General features: G+C 44.9%; 1 protein-coding gene across 4 annotated transcripts in view; it reads left to right on the top strand.

The window, feature by feature from the left end:
- The window catches only part of ADAMTS17 (ADAM metallopeptidase with thrombospondin type 1 motif 17), a 325031-nt gene that overhangs the window by 198057 nt on the left and 113447 nt on the right, over positions 1 to 13527 (top strand). For all 4 annotated transcript variants that reach the window (XM_055326445.1, XM_055326443.1, XM_055326444.1 and 1 more), the window contains exon 13: positions 10150 to 10313. In XM_055326445.1, the coding sequence (XP_055182420.1) occupies positions 10150 to 10313 (164 nt within the window). The remainder of the gene's footprint in view (positions 1 to 10149; positions 10314 to 13527) is intronic.

Genomic DNA, 13527 nt, shown 5'->3' with positions numbered 1-13527 from the left:
TTGTCCCTTCTCTTCCTCTGCCACATCCTTTCGTGATGAGAATGGCAAATGCAGCGAGCCTGCACTATGTGCTAGGTTCCCTTTTTGACATTTACACATAGCAAATCATTTAATGCTGCCATACAGGAGAGGTAATCTTTTTTGGCCCACTGATTAGAAACTGAGTGGTGGAGAGGTCAGGTCACTTGCCCACGGTCACATAGCTGGTATAGAACCCAGCAGTGAGGCTCCATTGTTCTTTCAGACCTTTTGCACTGGCTTCCCTGCTTCTAGCATGTTCTCTGCCCGCCCCCCCCCCACCATTCATTCTCCACACAGAGCCAGAGAGATCCACTTAAGCATAAATCCAGTTCTCTCTCTTCCTGCTACAGTCATTTCAGTCATTCCCCACTGCCCTTCCATACTCTTGACCACAGTCTCTGTATTCATTTCCCAGGACTGCTGTAATAAATTGCCACAACTTGGTGTCATAAAAACAATAGAAATTTACCTTCTCCCCATTGTAGAAACCAGAGGTCTGAAATCAAGGTGTTGGCAGGATTGCTTCCTTCTTGAAACTGAAAGAGGATTCATCCTACCCACGCCTCTCCCCAACCTTTGGGTGGCTGCTTGTGCCCTTGGGCATTCTTTGCCTTTGTAGACTTGCCTCTGTCTTCCTGTGGTCTTCTCTACTCCTCTAAGGACACCTGTCATTGGATTTAGGGCCCACCCCAGTCAGGATGATCTCTTCTCTTAATTTGGAGATTCTCAGTTATATCTACCAAGACCCTTTTTCTAATTAAGGCCATGTTCGAAGGTTCTGAGTAGTCTAATCTGGGAGGGGAAAGAGCCACCATTCAACCCACTTCAGCCTTCTTTCTGTCCAACATTCCAAGCTCCAGACCTTTTCCAGTATTCCTTTCCCTCTCCCCACTTGCCCCTCCCTCTCCTTGGGTCTCTAAGTAAATGCCTTCTCAGGCCTCCTTCCTGACCACCTTGAACAAGGTAGAGTGCCTGCTTTGCACTCTCTCTCAGCACCCCTTTCCCACCTTATAGGTATTTTAACAATTTGTAATTACTCATACATACTTGCTCACTTGCTTTCACTCCCCCTACCCCAGTGGCCTTTGAACTCCATGAAGTCCACACCTGCTGGGCACCATCCTCCTTTCCATTGCTTAGAGCAGAATAGCCCTCCATGACCTGTGCTCCCTACCACTTGGATGCATGCTTGCTGAGAAAAAGCAGTCTCTGCTTGTCCAGCATCCCAGAACACACACTTATTATTGTTTCTCCCCCAAAACACAAAGGTCATTGTAAATTATTATGCCAAGAAGGTAGGTCACCAGCTGGCCACCCTTTCTCATACTATCTCACTTCACGGAGGCCCCAGTGCTGTGAACAGCCCTGAGTGTGGCTCAGGTTCCCCTGCACATGAGAGTCATCTTCCCCATGCCTGCCCTGCCCCGGGAGGTTTTGTTCCATAGCTAGGGGTGCCCAGGGTCCTCTCCAGAGCAAACTCCAAAATGTCACCCAGTCTGTTTATCCCAAGTGAGAGAAACAATATGTCCCTGCTTCTATAATATTTATGCCTGGGTAGCCTGTCCAATCTTTTGCAATAACAATGTAGGTTTGTTTCCCATTCTGGAGAGCACCAACAGGCTCTTTCTCCCTGGCAGAAGCACAGGGGAAGCACCCCCTTGGTGAATGGAAAGAGAAGGGCCCAATGTTGTGTGGGTGGTTTAGCAGCAGCCCCAGGGTTTTGGTGGTAGGGGGAACATGCAGGATACAGACAGTGTTTTATGAATTCCAGGCAAGAGTTGTTAGCCTGATTTTGCAGAGAGGCCTGACATGGTGATTGTTACAAAGCACAGCTGATCGAGGCCCTGGAGCCAATCTCTGACCAAAACAACGTCCTCTTCCTGGCTTGCTCCTTAACTCACCAGGCTTGCTGCCTTGAGATTTCCCAAGGATGTCCAAATCTCACTGCTATGTACATCTCAAACCTGGAAGGCTCCCACCACCCTCTCCCTATCCCCTTCACTTTATATTCCTGGCTCCTTCCCCATATCCTGCAGCTGGTTTATTCACTGTCCAAAAATACTGACAAGAGAGTCCACTCCCCAACTCCACCTTTTTCTTTCTCTAGTCCTGGTCCTTACAGCTCTTGGAATTCATATTTTTTGCTGGCTGACATCAGGGCCTGGGGGACCATCTGGGTTTTTAATCCAGCTTCCTAGGCTCGTCCTTTCCTGCCACAATTTGTGTCGCTGTCAGTGGGAGTTTCTGCCCCAAAAGACTATAAGGCAGTAAGTTCACTTATAATTTGAATTCTGGTACCCCATCAAAAGGCTTGTGTTTTAGAGGGAGGGCTAGAGAGTAGGGTCAGGAGAAAGGCTCAGATGGTCTTGTGTGAAAAGCCCACTCTGTTAGAGCACAAGAAGGAAGAGAAGGTGAGTGGAGCATAGATACAGAATGCACTGGGGTCACCGAACAGTATCTCTCTGAAAGCAGCCAGCCTCCTAAGACCCAATGTGAGGCCTGGGATTGGGGAGTGAAGTTATATGCCTGTAAGTGCTTCCAAAATTAAATCCCTGTATGTGCACTTTCAACATGCCAGTGACCTGATGTTCCCATGGGTGGGTTTTTAAAATCTCAGTCTTTTACACTTGAGTCTAAGTCACATGTGTTACTTGGATACCTTGCAGCGGAGGCTTTATAACTAGGATGTCTGCTGCCCTGAAGGGGCCATAGCAACCCTACACTACTCCTGACAACTGGAGCTGCTGGCTGTCCACTAAGCCATCTGTGGCTCTGGATGGTGAGGGGATCTGAACCACTGTTGTGACTTTATCTTACAATCTATCTTCATTGAGGAGAACAGAGCAAAAAAATAAAAAGTGTCACTCAGCTGGGGTGTTCTGCATGTTCATCCACTCCCAAGGTGCTGCGTGATCTCGTTCATCTCCATGAACCTTTGCTGCATTCCTACTCTGCCTTGGGTCTGCCCAAAGCACTTCAGACCCCACTCTAGCAAGAGATAGTCCTGCCCTGCTGGAGCTCACTTTTCTCTCCACACTTCAGTCTCTCACCAAAGCCTTTCTACCTTATTTTCCCCTTATTTTTAAGCATCTTTATTAAGGTACAATATACAGAAAAGCACACCTATTCTAGAGTGTGGCTCCTGGTGCAGGACTGCTCATCATAGTCGGGTGTGTGTGTTGGGCACACATGCAGGTGCATATTGATGGAGCAGGAAGTAGTCACTGGCTCCTAGTGTGCATGCATGTGACTGAATGAGGGTGTGGTTTTACAGGGCAGCTCTACTGTATCAACCGCTGTGGGCAACAGGGAGCTTCCACTTGCTCCAAGCCTCACCGGTGCTTCTGTATCGTCAATATTTCTCACGTTGGCCTTTCTGATGGGTATGTAGTGGTATCTCCCTGAGATTTTCCTTTGCATTTCCTTTCCAACTAATGAGCATTTGTGAGCATTGTTTGTGTCTGTGTTTGCCATTTGGATATCTTCCTGTGATGTGCCCATTCAGATCATTTGGGTTTATATCCAAACTTCTATTTTATTGATGTTTAGAAAGTCCCAACAGAGTGCAAATAGAACCTGAGGATTGGTGTTGGAAAAGCATCTTGAAACATCCATCACAATGTAGGTCAGGCTGGCCTCTCAGAATCATGACAGCTAATGGTCAGCTGCCCTCCCAGCCAGTTCCTGCCACATCCAGGAGCTCTTGGGAATCACACTTTTTATGTCTACCTCTCACTTACCTGCTGGACTTTTTGATTTAACATATTAGAACTTTGATGTCCTCATCTGAAGGATGCAGTCAAGAACCCCTTCAGATTTTTTGCATAGGTTGGACAAAGTAATGGTTATAAAGAGTAGGTCATCTGTAAGCCCTCTGGCCATATTAGTCTATAATCCTATGGATGTGAAAGTTCCTCTATCCTTATCACTTCTCACCCATGTCCTGAGCTGACCATACCTCACTTCAAGATAAGATTTCAAATTACTGTATCACCACCCTTTCTGTCTCCATGAGTTCTGAGGCCTTGGAGCCTGAGCGGTGGAGCCTGGCAGCCTTGTCTGTGACTTGCAGTCCTCAAAGGAAAAGCTGAGAGTAGTACACAGACCTACTTCCAGCTCTAAAAAGTGAACAACTTCATTTTACCATGAATTCTGTGATTTCAACCATTGCTCATTTTAGCCATATCAAGCTTGGTTTCTGTTGCTTTAGTCTTCCTAGACCTCTTTTTACTTCATCCACACTACGTAGTCTAGAGAAACTTACAATACTGGATAAGAACCTCAGCTCTCTGATCCTCAGACTTTTGGAGTGTGATCTTTCCTACCTGTGTTTGCCAGCCCCAACACAGCATCTCTCTCCTGAAGGCCCTTGTGTCCATATGGCTTAGGCTTGGCACACTCCTCTGATGTGGATTCCTTGGTAAAGCTGGTCCTCTCCTTCCAAGTCCTCCCACAGAACTTCTGTTTGTAAGCCATTTTTGGATGTTCCCATCAGACACACCCTTTCCACACAAAGATTCTCCGCTGTATTATGGAGGGCTTCTTTCTGTTGTCTCACACCAGTGTATACCTGGGAGGCCATTACTGATGTCATGGTAACTCTAAGATGACCTGTATTATAGATACAGTTATGAAGAATGAGTGGGCTCAAGGCAGATTCCTGCCATGGATTGACATACTGGGATGATTTGGGTAACAAATCACACGGCTCATGGATTGTGTCTCTTTTTCCCGTGTTGTTCAAATAGTGACCCAAAGGAAAACTGGAAAATATCAACTCTTTCAGTCATTTTGTTTTTGAATAGGGAAAGTTTAATGTAAAAAAGCATTAACTATAACTGGTGGTTGGAGTAATGGGAATTAGCTGCTAAGGGATAAAGAGAACAGAGGAAGAGCACTGGAAGAGCAGGTATAGGAAGTGGTCACTATCTTTGGGTCTGAGACAGAGCACACAAGGAAGGAACAAATATGGATGAAGGTACCCCCCCCACACACACACACACATCAACAAAATTCCTTGGACTTGTTGGAGAGGATGAAACTAAGGTCCATTGGATGATGGAGAAGTTTGCAGAGGTGCTACACTGGTGGAGTCCTTTGAAAAGCCACACTATGGGGTGTTAGGGAAAGCTGTCCAAGGGGAGAAACTGCTTCTGAAACCAGGATGAGAATTTTCCCAAAGCATTGGCATGCTTAGATGCTGCCCTCTGAGATGAAGCTGCTCAGAGGGAGGTGGTATGCATCACATGCTACCACAGTACTCTGCTGAGAGAAATTAAACACCATAACCAGAGACAAAAGTCTGTTCTTTCTCTGTGTCTCTCTAGTACCTTGTACTGACAAAGCCTAGCATCATACCTCCTTGATTGGAGATCTTTATTTCCTCATATGGCTTCAAGTCACTATCTAGCATCCTTTCATTTGAATCCTGAAGGACTCGCTTTAGTGTTTATTGTAGAGCATGTCTGGTAGTAAAAACAAAAAACATCCTCAATTTATCTGAAATGTCTGACATTCTCCCTCATTTTTCAATGACAGTTTTGCTGGATATAGAATCTTAGTTGATAGGTTTTTTTTTTCTTTGAGAACTTTGAATGTATTGATCTGCTATCTTCTGGCCTTCAAAGTTTCTGATGAGAAATAGGCTCATAATTTATTAAGATTCTCTTATATGTGTTGTGTTGCCACTCTCTTACTGCTTTCAAGATTCTCTATTTTTTGACAGTTTAATTGAAAAGTGTATTAGTGAATTTATTCTGCTGGGACTTTGTTAAGCTTTTTAGATATGCAGATTTATGTCTTTCTTCAAATCTGGGACGCTTTCAGGCATTATTTCTTCAAATGTTCTATTTCTCTCTCTTTGTTTTCTGAAACTCCCATGATGTATATGTTGGTCCTCTTAGTAGTTTACCACACATCCCCTCTGTTCACTGTTCTTCATTCTTCTTTTTACCCCCAGACTTAATCATTTCATTTGCCCTATATTCAAATTTGCTGATTTATTCTTTTGCCTGCTTAAATTTGCTTTTGAACTCACCTGGTGAATTTTTCATTTCAATTATTATATTTTTAAACCCTGGAAATAATTTTTCATTTTCATAATTTCTATCTCTATTGATACTATCATTTTTCTCATACATCATTTTCCTGTCTTTATTTATTCAAAGCACTATTATACTTTAGTGCTTTGACCATTTTTAAGACAGTTGTTTTAAGTCTTTACATAATACGCTCAATATCTGAGTTTTCTCAGACAGTTTCTGCCAGTGTATTTTATTACCTTGAGTGGGCCATACCTTTCTTTTCCTTTTTATACCTTGTGATTTTGTTGTTGTTGTTGAAAACTGTACATTCAAATCTTATAATGTATCTCTGATAATCAGCTTCCCTCTTTCCCAGGATTTGCTGTTTTGTTGTTGTTAAAGGTTTCTCTGTGCTGGGGATCAACCTAAAGTGAAAGCATAAGGTCTTCTCAAGACTTTTCTAGCCTTCATCTTTTCCAGACAATCCTGATGGCTCTCTAAATTTTCTCAAATGTGTAATTGCTTTTAAATGACTTAGTCCTTACATATCTGGCTTCCAAAGGAGGGGGGAAAAAAAGGTATTTCTCATTGAAAGTCCCTGGAAGTCCCTTCAGCTCATTGGAATTGCAACAATGTTGGTCACCCTCTATTCCCATACCTCAGAAATCAGAAGCAGCACTGAAAAATCAGAACATAGAACCCCAGTATTTGGAGAATGAGGTTCTTATTGTCCTCCCTGGCTCCAGCCAGTCATACCAGGCATACAGGTACAACTACCTACCCTACGGCTGAAGTGTGGGAGACAGCCACTACCACAATAAAGGCTGAAATTTATCTAAATTAACCACACCTTACCTGCCAAGATTTTTTCAGGAGGTGGCACATTTTTTAACAGACTCCAGAATTTCAAAATAGTTATTTCAGATAATTTTTGCCAATACAATTGTCTAAGTGGAGAGATGGATTCCTGATGCTACCTACTCCACTATCTTCCCTGACCTTAGTCTCTCAGTCATAGTAAGATAAATTTTGATAATATAGTTCAACTCACTCTAACTACTGTTTGTTGAAGACTAGCCTGTGCAAGGTTCTCTGCGGAAAAGCTGCAGAAAAATAGAAGGAAGGCAATAATCTACCTCACCATTTCACAAGGTTGATTATAAGAAGCATACCAGAGACCCAAGCAGGGTCAAGAGAGGCACCAGATAGGAAATAAAAAGATGCTGCAGGGCCTCAAGGACAGACTGGGGGGGTGGGGAGGATGGCTGGGGAAGATGAGGCAGTGGGCTAGATGAGGGTCTGAAGCAGGATCTTCCCATGGGAGAAGGTTGGAAATGGAGAAGAAACAGGTGAACAGTTGAGAAGGAAAGCACCCTGAGGCATATCAGGTTTCCCATGGGCTACCGCCACTGCAGGCCCACTTTCTGCTGGATCCAGGAGTTGTCTTCTCATATATAAACTCTCCACCCACCTGCTACAAGGCATAAAGGTAGTTTGTTCATTGTTGTCAGTCAGATATAAATTTAGGAATATCAGTTGCTAGTGACGGGTACAGTGGAAACTAAAGCCTAGTGACAACCCAGGAAGTTAATTACACGAGATGCACACATCTCAATTCACACCCTAACTAGAAAACATTGTTTTCTTCATTTTTCTAGAAACCAATTTTTATTTGCATTTGTACTCTTGATGTTTTTTAATTTGTATTTTTGAACTCCGTTCTGGTTCAGGTTGGATTCCTAATCACTTGAGGAGTTTTTGCATCATTTTCCCTAAGTCTACAACTAAACTCAGTGAGGATGCATCTGATTCTTGTATCATCTGGTATATCTGTCTTCTAAGGGATGCCATAGCAAACTATTACTAACTGGGTGGCAAAAACAACACAAATTTATTCCCTTCTAGTTCTGGAGACCAGAAGTCCAAGATCAAGGTCTTGGAAGGGTTGTTCCTTCAGAAGACGGTGAAGGAGAATCTGTCCCATGCCTCTCTCCTAACTTCTAGTGGCTTACTGGTAATCTTTGGCATTCCTTCAAATGTGGGAACATCACCCCAATTTCTGTCTTTATCTTTGCATAGTGTTCTCCCTCTGTGCTTCCATCTCCAGATTGCCCCTTTCTATAACAATACTAGTCACATTGGATTAGGAGCTCACTCTGTTCTAGTATGATCTCATCTTACTTAACTACATCTGTAGTGGTCCTATTTTTAAATAAGGCCACATTCTGAGGCAGTGGGTTTAGCCCTTCAGCATATGATTTTAGGATGGACACAATTCAACCCATAACTTCTCACCATACAGCATCTGCTGCCTCACCCATGCCTTCTCTGGTCCCAGCCATGGGAATTTGCCTGTTTCAGAGATGCCCCTCCTGCTGGTCCACATGGCTTTTCCCCTCTCTGTTTCTTCCACACTGTGTTTTGTGGCACAGGAGTCCATTCATCTCTCCACACTTGGCATTCAGGCCCAGGACTCTTGGGGAGGTGGTCCGAGATTCTGTCTACACAAACATGCCATGCAGTCATTTCTCCGAGATCCAGCTTCCTCCCTGGTGTTCTGGGAAGGAAAAAGAACAAAAGGTCCCTCTGTTCTCAGATCCCATAAACCGTAAAGAGGTTTTGCTGTTTCCTAACTTGGAGATCAGAATGCAGGGCCCTTCTCCGGGGTCACCAGTGTGGATCATCTCTCAAGGCTCCCTCCCAAGTGAGGGAGAGGTTGTCTGGTGTATATGAGGTGGGCATAAAGGTAAGAGCAGAGCCTTTCTTCCTGTTCCAGACACTTTCTCCAACACATTTATGTAGACCAGGAGCCAGGAAACAATGGCCCATGGACTAAATCTCGTTCGCCACCTGTTTTATAAAGTTTTATTGGCGCTTAGCCGTGCCAATGCCATGCATTGTCTCTGGCCACTTTTGTGCCACAACGGCAGAGTTGAGTAATTGCAAAAGACTGCATGGCCCACAAAGCCAGAAATATTCACCATCTGGCCCTTTGCAGAAAAAGCTTGTGGACTCCTTGTGTAGACTTCTGTAACACAAAAGCCCAAGGAATTCTCCTGCGATACCTCTCCCCTTAAAGCAGTGATCACAGGGCAGCCTCATTGTCTGATTACAAGGAATGGCAAAGGGAGGAAAAAAATACTCAATATGAAATGGTTATCATGTCAAAAATATTGTCCTGCCAACAGGTATATGTAATTTGTGAAAAGCCATTGAGCAAAACACTTGTGATTTGTATTCTTTTGTATGCCGAATTTTAATAAAAAGTACGGAGAGAAAACAGTCACACTCCAACCGGGTAATTTTGGCATCATGAAAATAAAGGGAACCAATGAGATTGCTCAGGTCAGAGTCCTGTGAGGACACCCCAGGCCCTCATGGAAGAGCTGGACAGAGCCACATTTCAGCCAGCCACACCAGTGTTTTGGTCACACACCTGGTCTTGGCCAGAGAACACATCTGGCTCTCCAGAACTGCTTAGATCCCCATACTAAGCACAGAGCATCTGGGACAGAGGACGTGTTTCTGATCACTTGTGGTCTCACACTTGCCCAAGTAAAGGTTGCAGAGACAGGATCTGACAGGTCTCCACCCAAAGCCATTGAGTAAGTTAATGAATCATTCTGATTCTTTGCATTCTAAAGTAAAGGAGAACTATTTACTCGTCCTCAAATTTAGTGACCCCAGAGTATACCTAGGAGCCATTTAAAGGTCTTTGCTTTATAGAAGACCAAAACAACAATAACAACAACAACAAAAAAAACTCACACACAAAAAATTCCCCTTGGCATTTTCAGTGTTACGAGTGGCCAAGTCTTAAGTTCAGATGAAAGACGCAATTTGTGGATCTTACTGAACTGATACTCACACGATCCTATTTCCAGATGACCCTGATTTACAGTTCTTGGATGCATTTTGCTGACGGCTCACTTCAACATGCCATCAGCACGGGGCTGGGATTGCAGAGATACCATGTGCAAGAGCAGAGGGAGGTTGCTTTGGAAACTCTGCCTGGCCCCTCCCACTCTGGGCAAGAGAGGCAAACAGCACCCCTGCTGTTCCCACAGCACTGTCTAGTTAACTAAGACCTTTCTTTTTCTTCCAGCCCTGGGCCAGGAGGCACTCACTGCTTGGGAGCCAGTGTGGAGCATGCTGTCTGCGAGAACCTGCCCTGCCCCAAGGGCCTGCCCAGCTTCCGAGACCAGCAGTGCCAGACACACGACCGCCTGAGCAACAAGAAGGGCCTGCTGACAGCAGTAGTGGTTGATGGTAAAGGCATATGGCACGTCCTTTCACAGTGTCCCCCCACCACCTTCTCCTCCGAGAATGTAAACACCTCCTAGGAAAATCCACAGGTTTCCCCCTTCCCAGCAGTCCATCCAATGAATGGGATACCCCAGTCCAGCTGCCCCAATCATCAGTGGACTGGTTTCTCGAGCAGTGGTGTTGAACTTGGATGACCCAGCCCTGGGAGAGTTCTTAAAAGCAGCTGTGAGGCAGGCAACAGACCAGAATTGTCCTGCACCCCCATTGGCAGCAAGGCAGGTGTGCTGGCAGCCTGCTGCCTAGTGCCACGTGCTGAGGGGCCCAGGGCCAACTTTGAAGAGAACGAGGCTCTGCAGGAACAGGACAGTGGGTTTCTGTGTCTGCTCTCTCTTTTTACAACATTGATGCTTTCTTGCATTTCTTTTCTTGATTCATTTCGGGTTGACTTTTACTCCTTGACTATGGTGTTTGGGGAAAAAAAAAAGGGTGTGGAGGACAGTTATAACTCAAAGATGATGATAGGCACAGGTCAAATTTTCCTTCCAAGAGCTTTCTCCCAAATCAAAGGAGTCTGCCCCATGGGCCATTAGAAGCATTTCTAGCAGTTGATCACATTCTAGGTGGTATATCATGTCTGTAAGATTTGTAATGTTTATTTGTGGCTGATAAGGACTGCCTACCCCCATGGCCTCATTCAAAGCTTTTTACACTTAAAATTCTCTTCATCTTCTGGAGACAAGACTACATTGTAACGATGACTATATGGTCCTATTTGTTGAGCACACCATATGCCAAGCACAAGTTAGTTCTGCATACATTATTTCAATTACTCTGTAAAATGAGCCATGCAAAAATGAGAGGTTACAGGTTACATGACATGTCTAAGTTCCTGCAGCTGATAAGCAGGGAGGGACCCCAGTTCCAGAAGAGCTGGCTGAGAAAATCACTACCTCTCATCTGGCTTCCACTACTCGAGTAAGACAGAATAAGAGCATGACTTCATAAGTGTCAAGTGAAGAGGCTTTAATAAGAACTACGGTGACTGTGCCTGATTTTTACACGGTCTCCAAAGTCTTTTGCAGGAGAATGAGGTTCCTGTGCCAAGTCCTAGGTTTCTTCTTTGTGGCTTGAAGAACCTCTGAAATCTATATTCTGCAGTCTGTTGTTAGAAGTTCAAGTGTGCATAGCTCTGTGGGGGTAGGCCGAGGCATCACAGGAAATAAAGGCCCCAGACCTGCAGCTTTGAACCTAGCAACGCAACCCATTAGCCTTGAACTGAGCTGTAAAGTAACGTGGGATGTTCTATAATCATAGCAGATAATACACCACCCCGCTCAGCCACAGGTTCATTTAAAAGCACTGGGGAGCTCCCCAGACTTTTTCCTTTTTAAAAAGAAAACCACTTGTTAGAGCTGTGTGATAGTAGATGCACCATTGCCTAACCAAGACTTCAAAAGAAGAGCAGCCTACATACCCTCCAGCTTTTCCTGCAGACAAAGGAGCGAGAAGACCTGCCCTCCCAAAAGGAACATGTGCAGCTGGAGGCAGGGACTCACACAAGACCCTCACTGCTCTCGGCCAGGCCATTCCTCTGGTGTAGGAAGACCCAGGAGGCTTCCATATGTCTTGAGCACATTCGGACCCCTGATCGGGAGAAAGCGAGCCCCAGCCGAAGCTGCATTGTTTCCAGTGCAGTTATGGGTTCTGATGAGGAGCAGCCTTGTTTCCAAACCATCAGCCATTCCAGCCTGCTGGATGAAGACGCTTTAGGTCCTCTGTCATGTCCTCTGCTGCTGTCAGGAGCAAGAAGAGATCAGATCCAAGAGGGACTTGCTACATCCCCATTTCCACTTGACTGCACACACACTATTATTGTTATTCTTTCCTTGCTCTGCTTCAGCTTTCAGTTCCCCTGAAATTCAATGCAGAAATCCCACGTAAATGTCTGGTTTTCCATAGATTTCTCCAAGTCCAGATTAAACTTCTATTTTACTTGTAACCACTTTTGGATCACTGAGCTCCTCGGCTCCCTTATCATCACAGTGGCTGAAACTGATGTCTGCCCCAGCTCCCCAACCCAGGAAGCTTCGTGGGGCAGCTATCTGGGTTCACTTACCAGGTTCAAAATGTGTTCTGACCCACTTGCTTTTCATTTCTCTCTCCCAAAGCAATAAATAATTATAGCCAGAGTGCCACTGCTTTTGATCTGAGAAGTGCTGCCCTATCTGATAAGGACAGCTAATGGGCAGTAAGCATTTGTCTTTGAAGGAGAGACTCTTAAAAGGAGCATTTCACAAGGATGAAAACAAAATAACAAATGGCCAATTCAGAGGGCATGGGGAGAATACAGATTATAAGTTTGTTCCTCTCAAAACTCAGCTTATAAAAGGCACAATTCTAGCTCAGCTGTGATGGGAACGATTCCTGTGGTTGGGCTCTGGGCTCTCTCGAAGCCCATTATGACTGCCCTATTCATAGCATTGCTATCACTGTGGAATTCTTTGGCGAGTGACGCATAGTTCAAGAAAGGGGAAGCTATATTTTTTTTCTTTTTTCTCTTATTGAAGAAAAAAAAAAGAATTCTTGCAGAGGTAGATTTTCCAAGGGAGAGCTCAGGACCACAAATCCATACCACCTCTGAAAGAAGACAAAGGCTCTCCTTAGAAAATAGGTCTAAGTGGGAAGGCCTTTAAAGAGAAACCCATGGAGATGGCCTGTTGCCAAACCCACCCCATTTCTGCTTTCCCCGTGGAATCTCATTTAAATGGAAATCTTTAGGAGTTTAGTCCTTCCTGCCCAAGCCAGCAGGCCACGTGCCCACTGAAGTGTCAGAGGGCTCAGCCAAGGCCGAGGCTGAGCATAGAGGTGCATTCCCAGCCCCTCTCAAGCATGGCAAAACCCCCTCTGGGTCTGAGTCTTCCAGGATATGGTGCGTATGATGGTTAGGGACACTTCAACTCCAGTTCAGCCAAGCAGACTGGAGGCGCTTAATGACAAAGAGAGAAGTTGTTGCAAATATGCAGGGGGTCTTGGATCCCAAGAGCTGGGATCTGAGGAAAGGGCCTTGGAAAATAATCAGAACCCTTTCTCCATGCCACCACAGTTTGTGTTTGCAAGTCATTTCTTCCTGCCTCGAACTGCAAATTGGTTTTCACATAACTTGTCCACATGTAGAGTGATGGGTGGCCCGAAACACCTTCATCCTTTGTCTGTATCC

Source organism: Nyctereutes procyonoides, unplaced genomic scaffold (genome assembly GCF_905146905.1).
Source record: "Nyctereutes procyonoides isolate TBG_1078 unplaced genomic scaffold, NYPRO_anot_genome, whole genome shotgun sequence".
Taxonomy (NCBI): domain Eukaryota; kingdom Metazoa; phylum Chordata; class Mammalia; order Carnivora; family Canidae; genus Nyctereutes; species Nyctereutes procyonoides.
The sequence above is the reverse complement of the archived record's forward strand: the minus strand, read 5'-3'. Positions and strand labels throughout refer to the sequence as shown.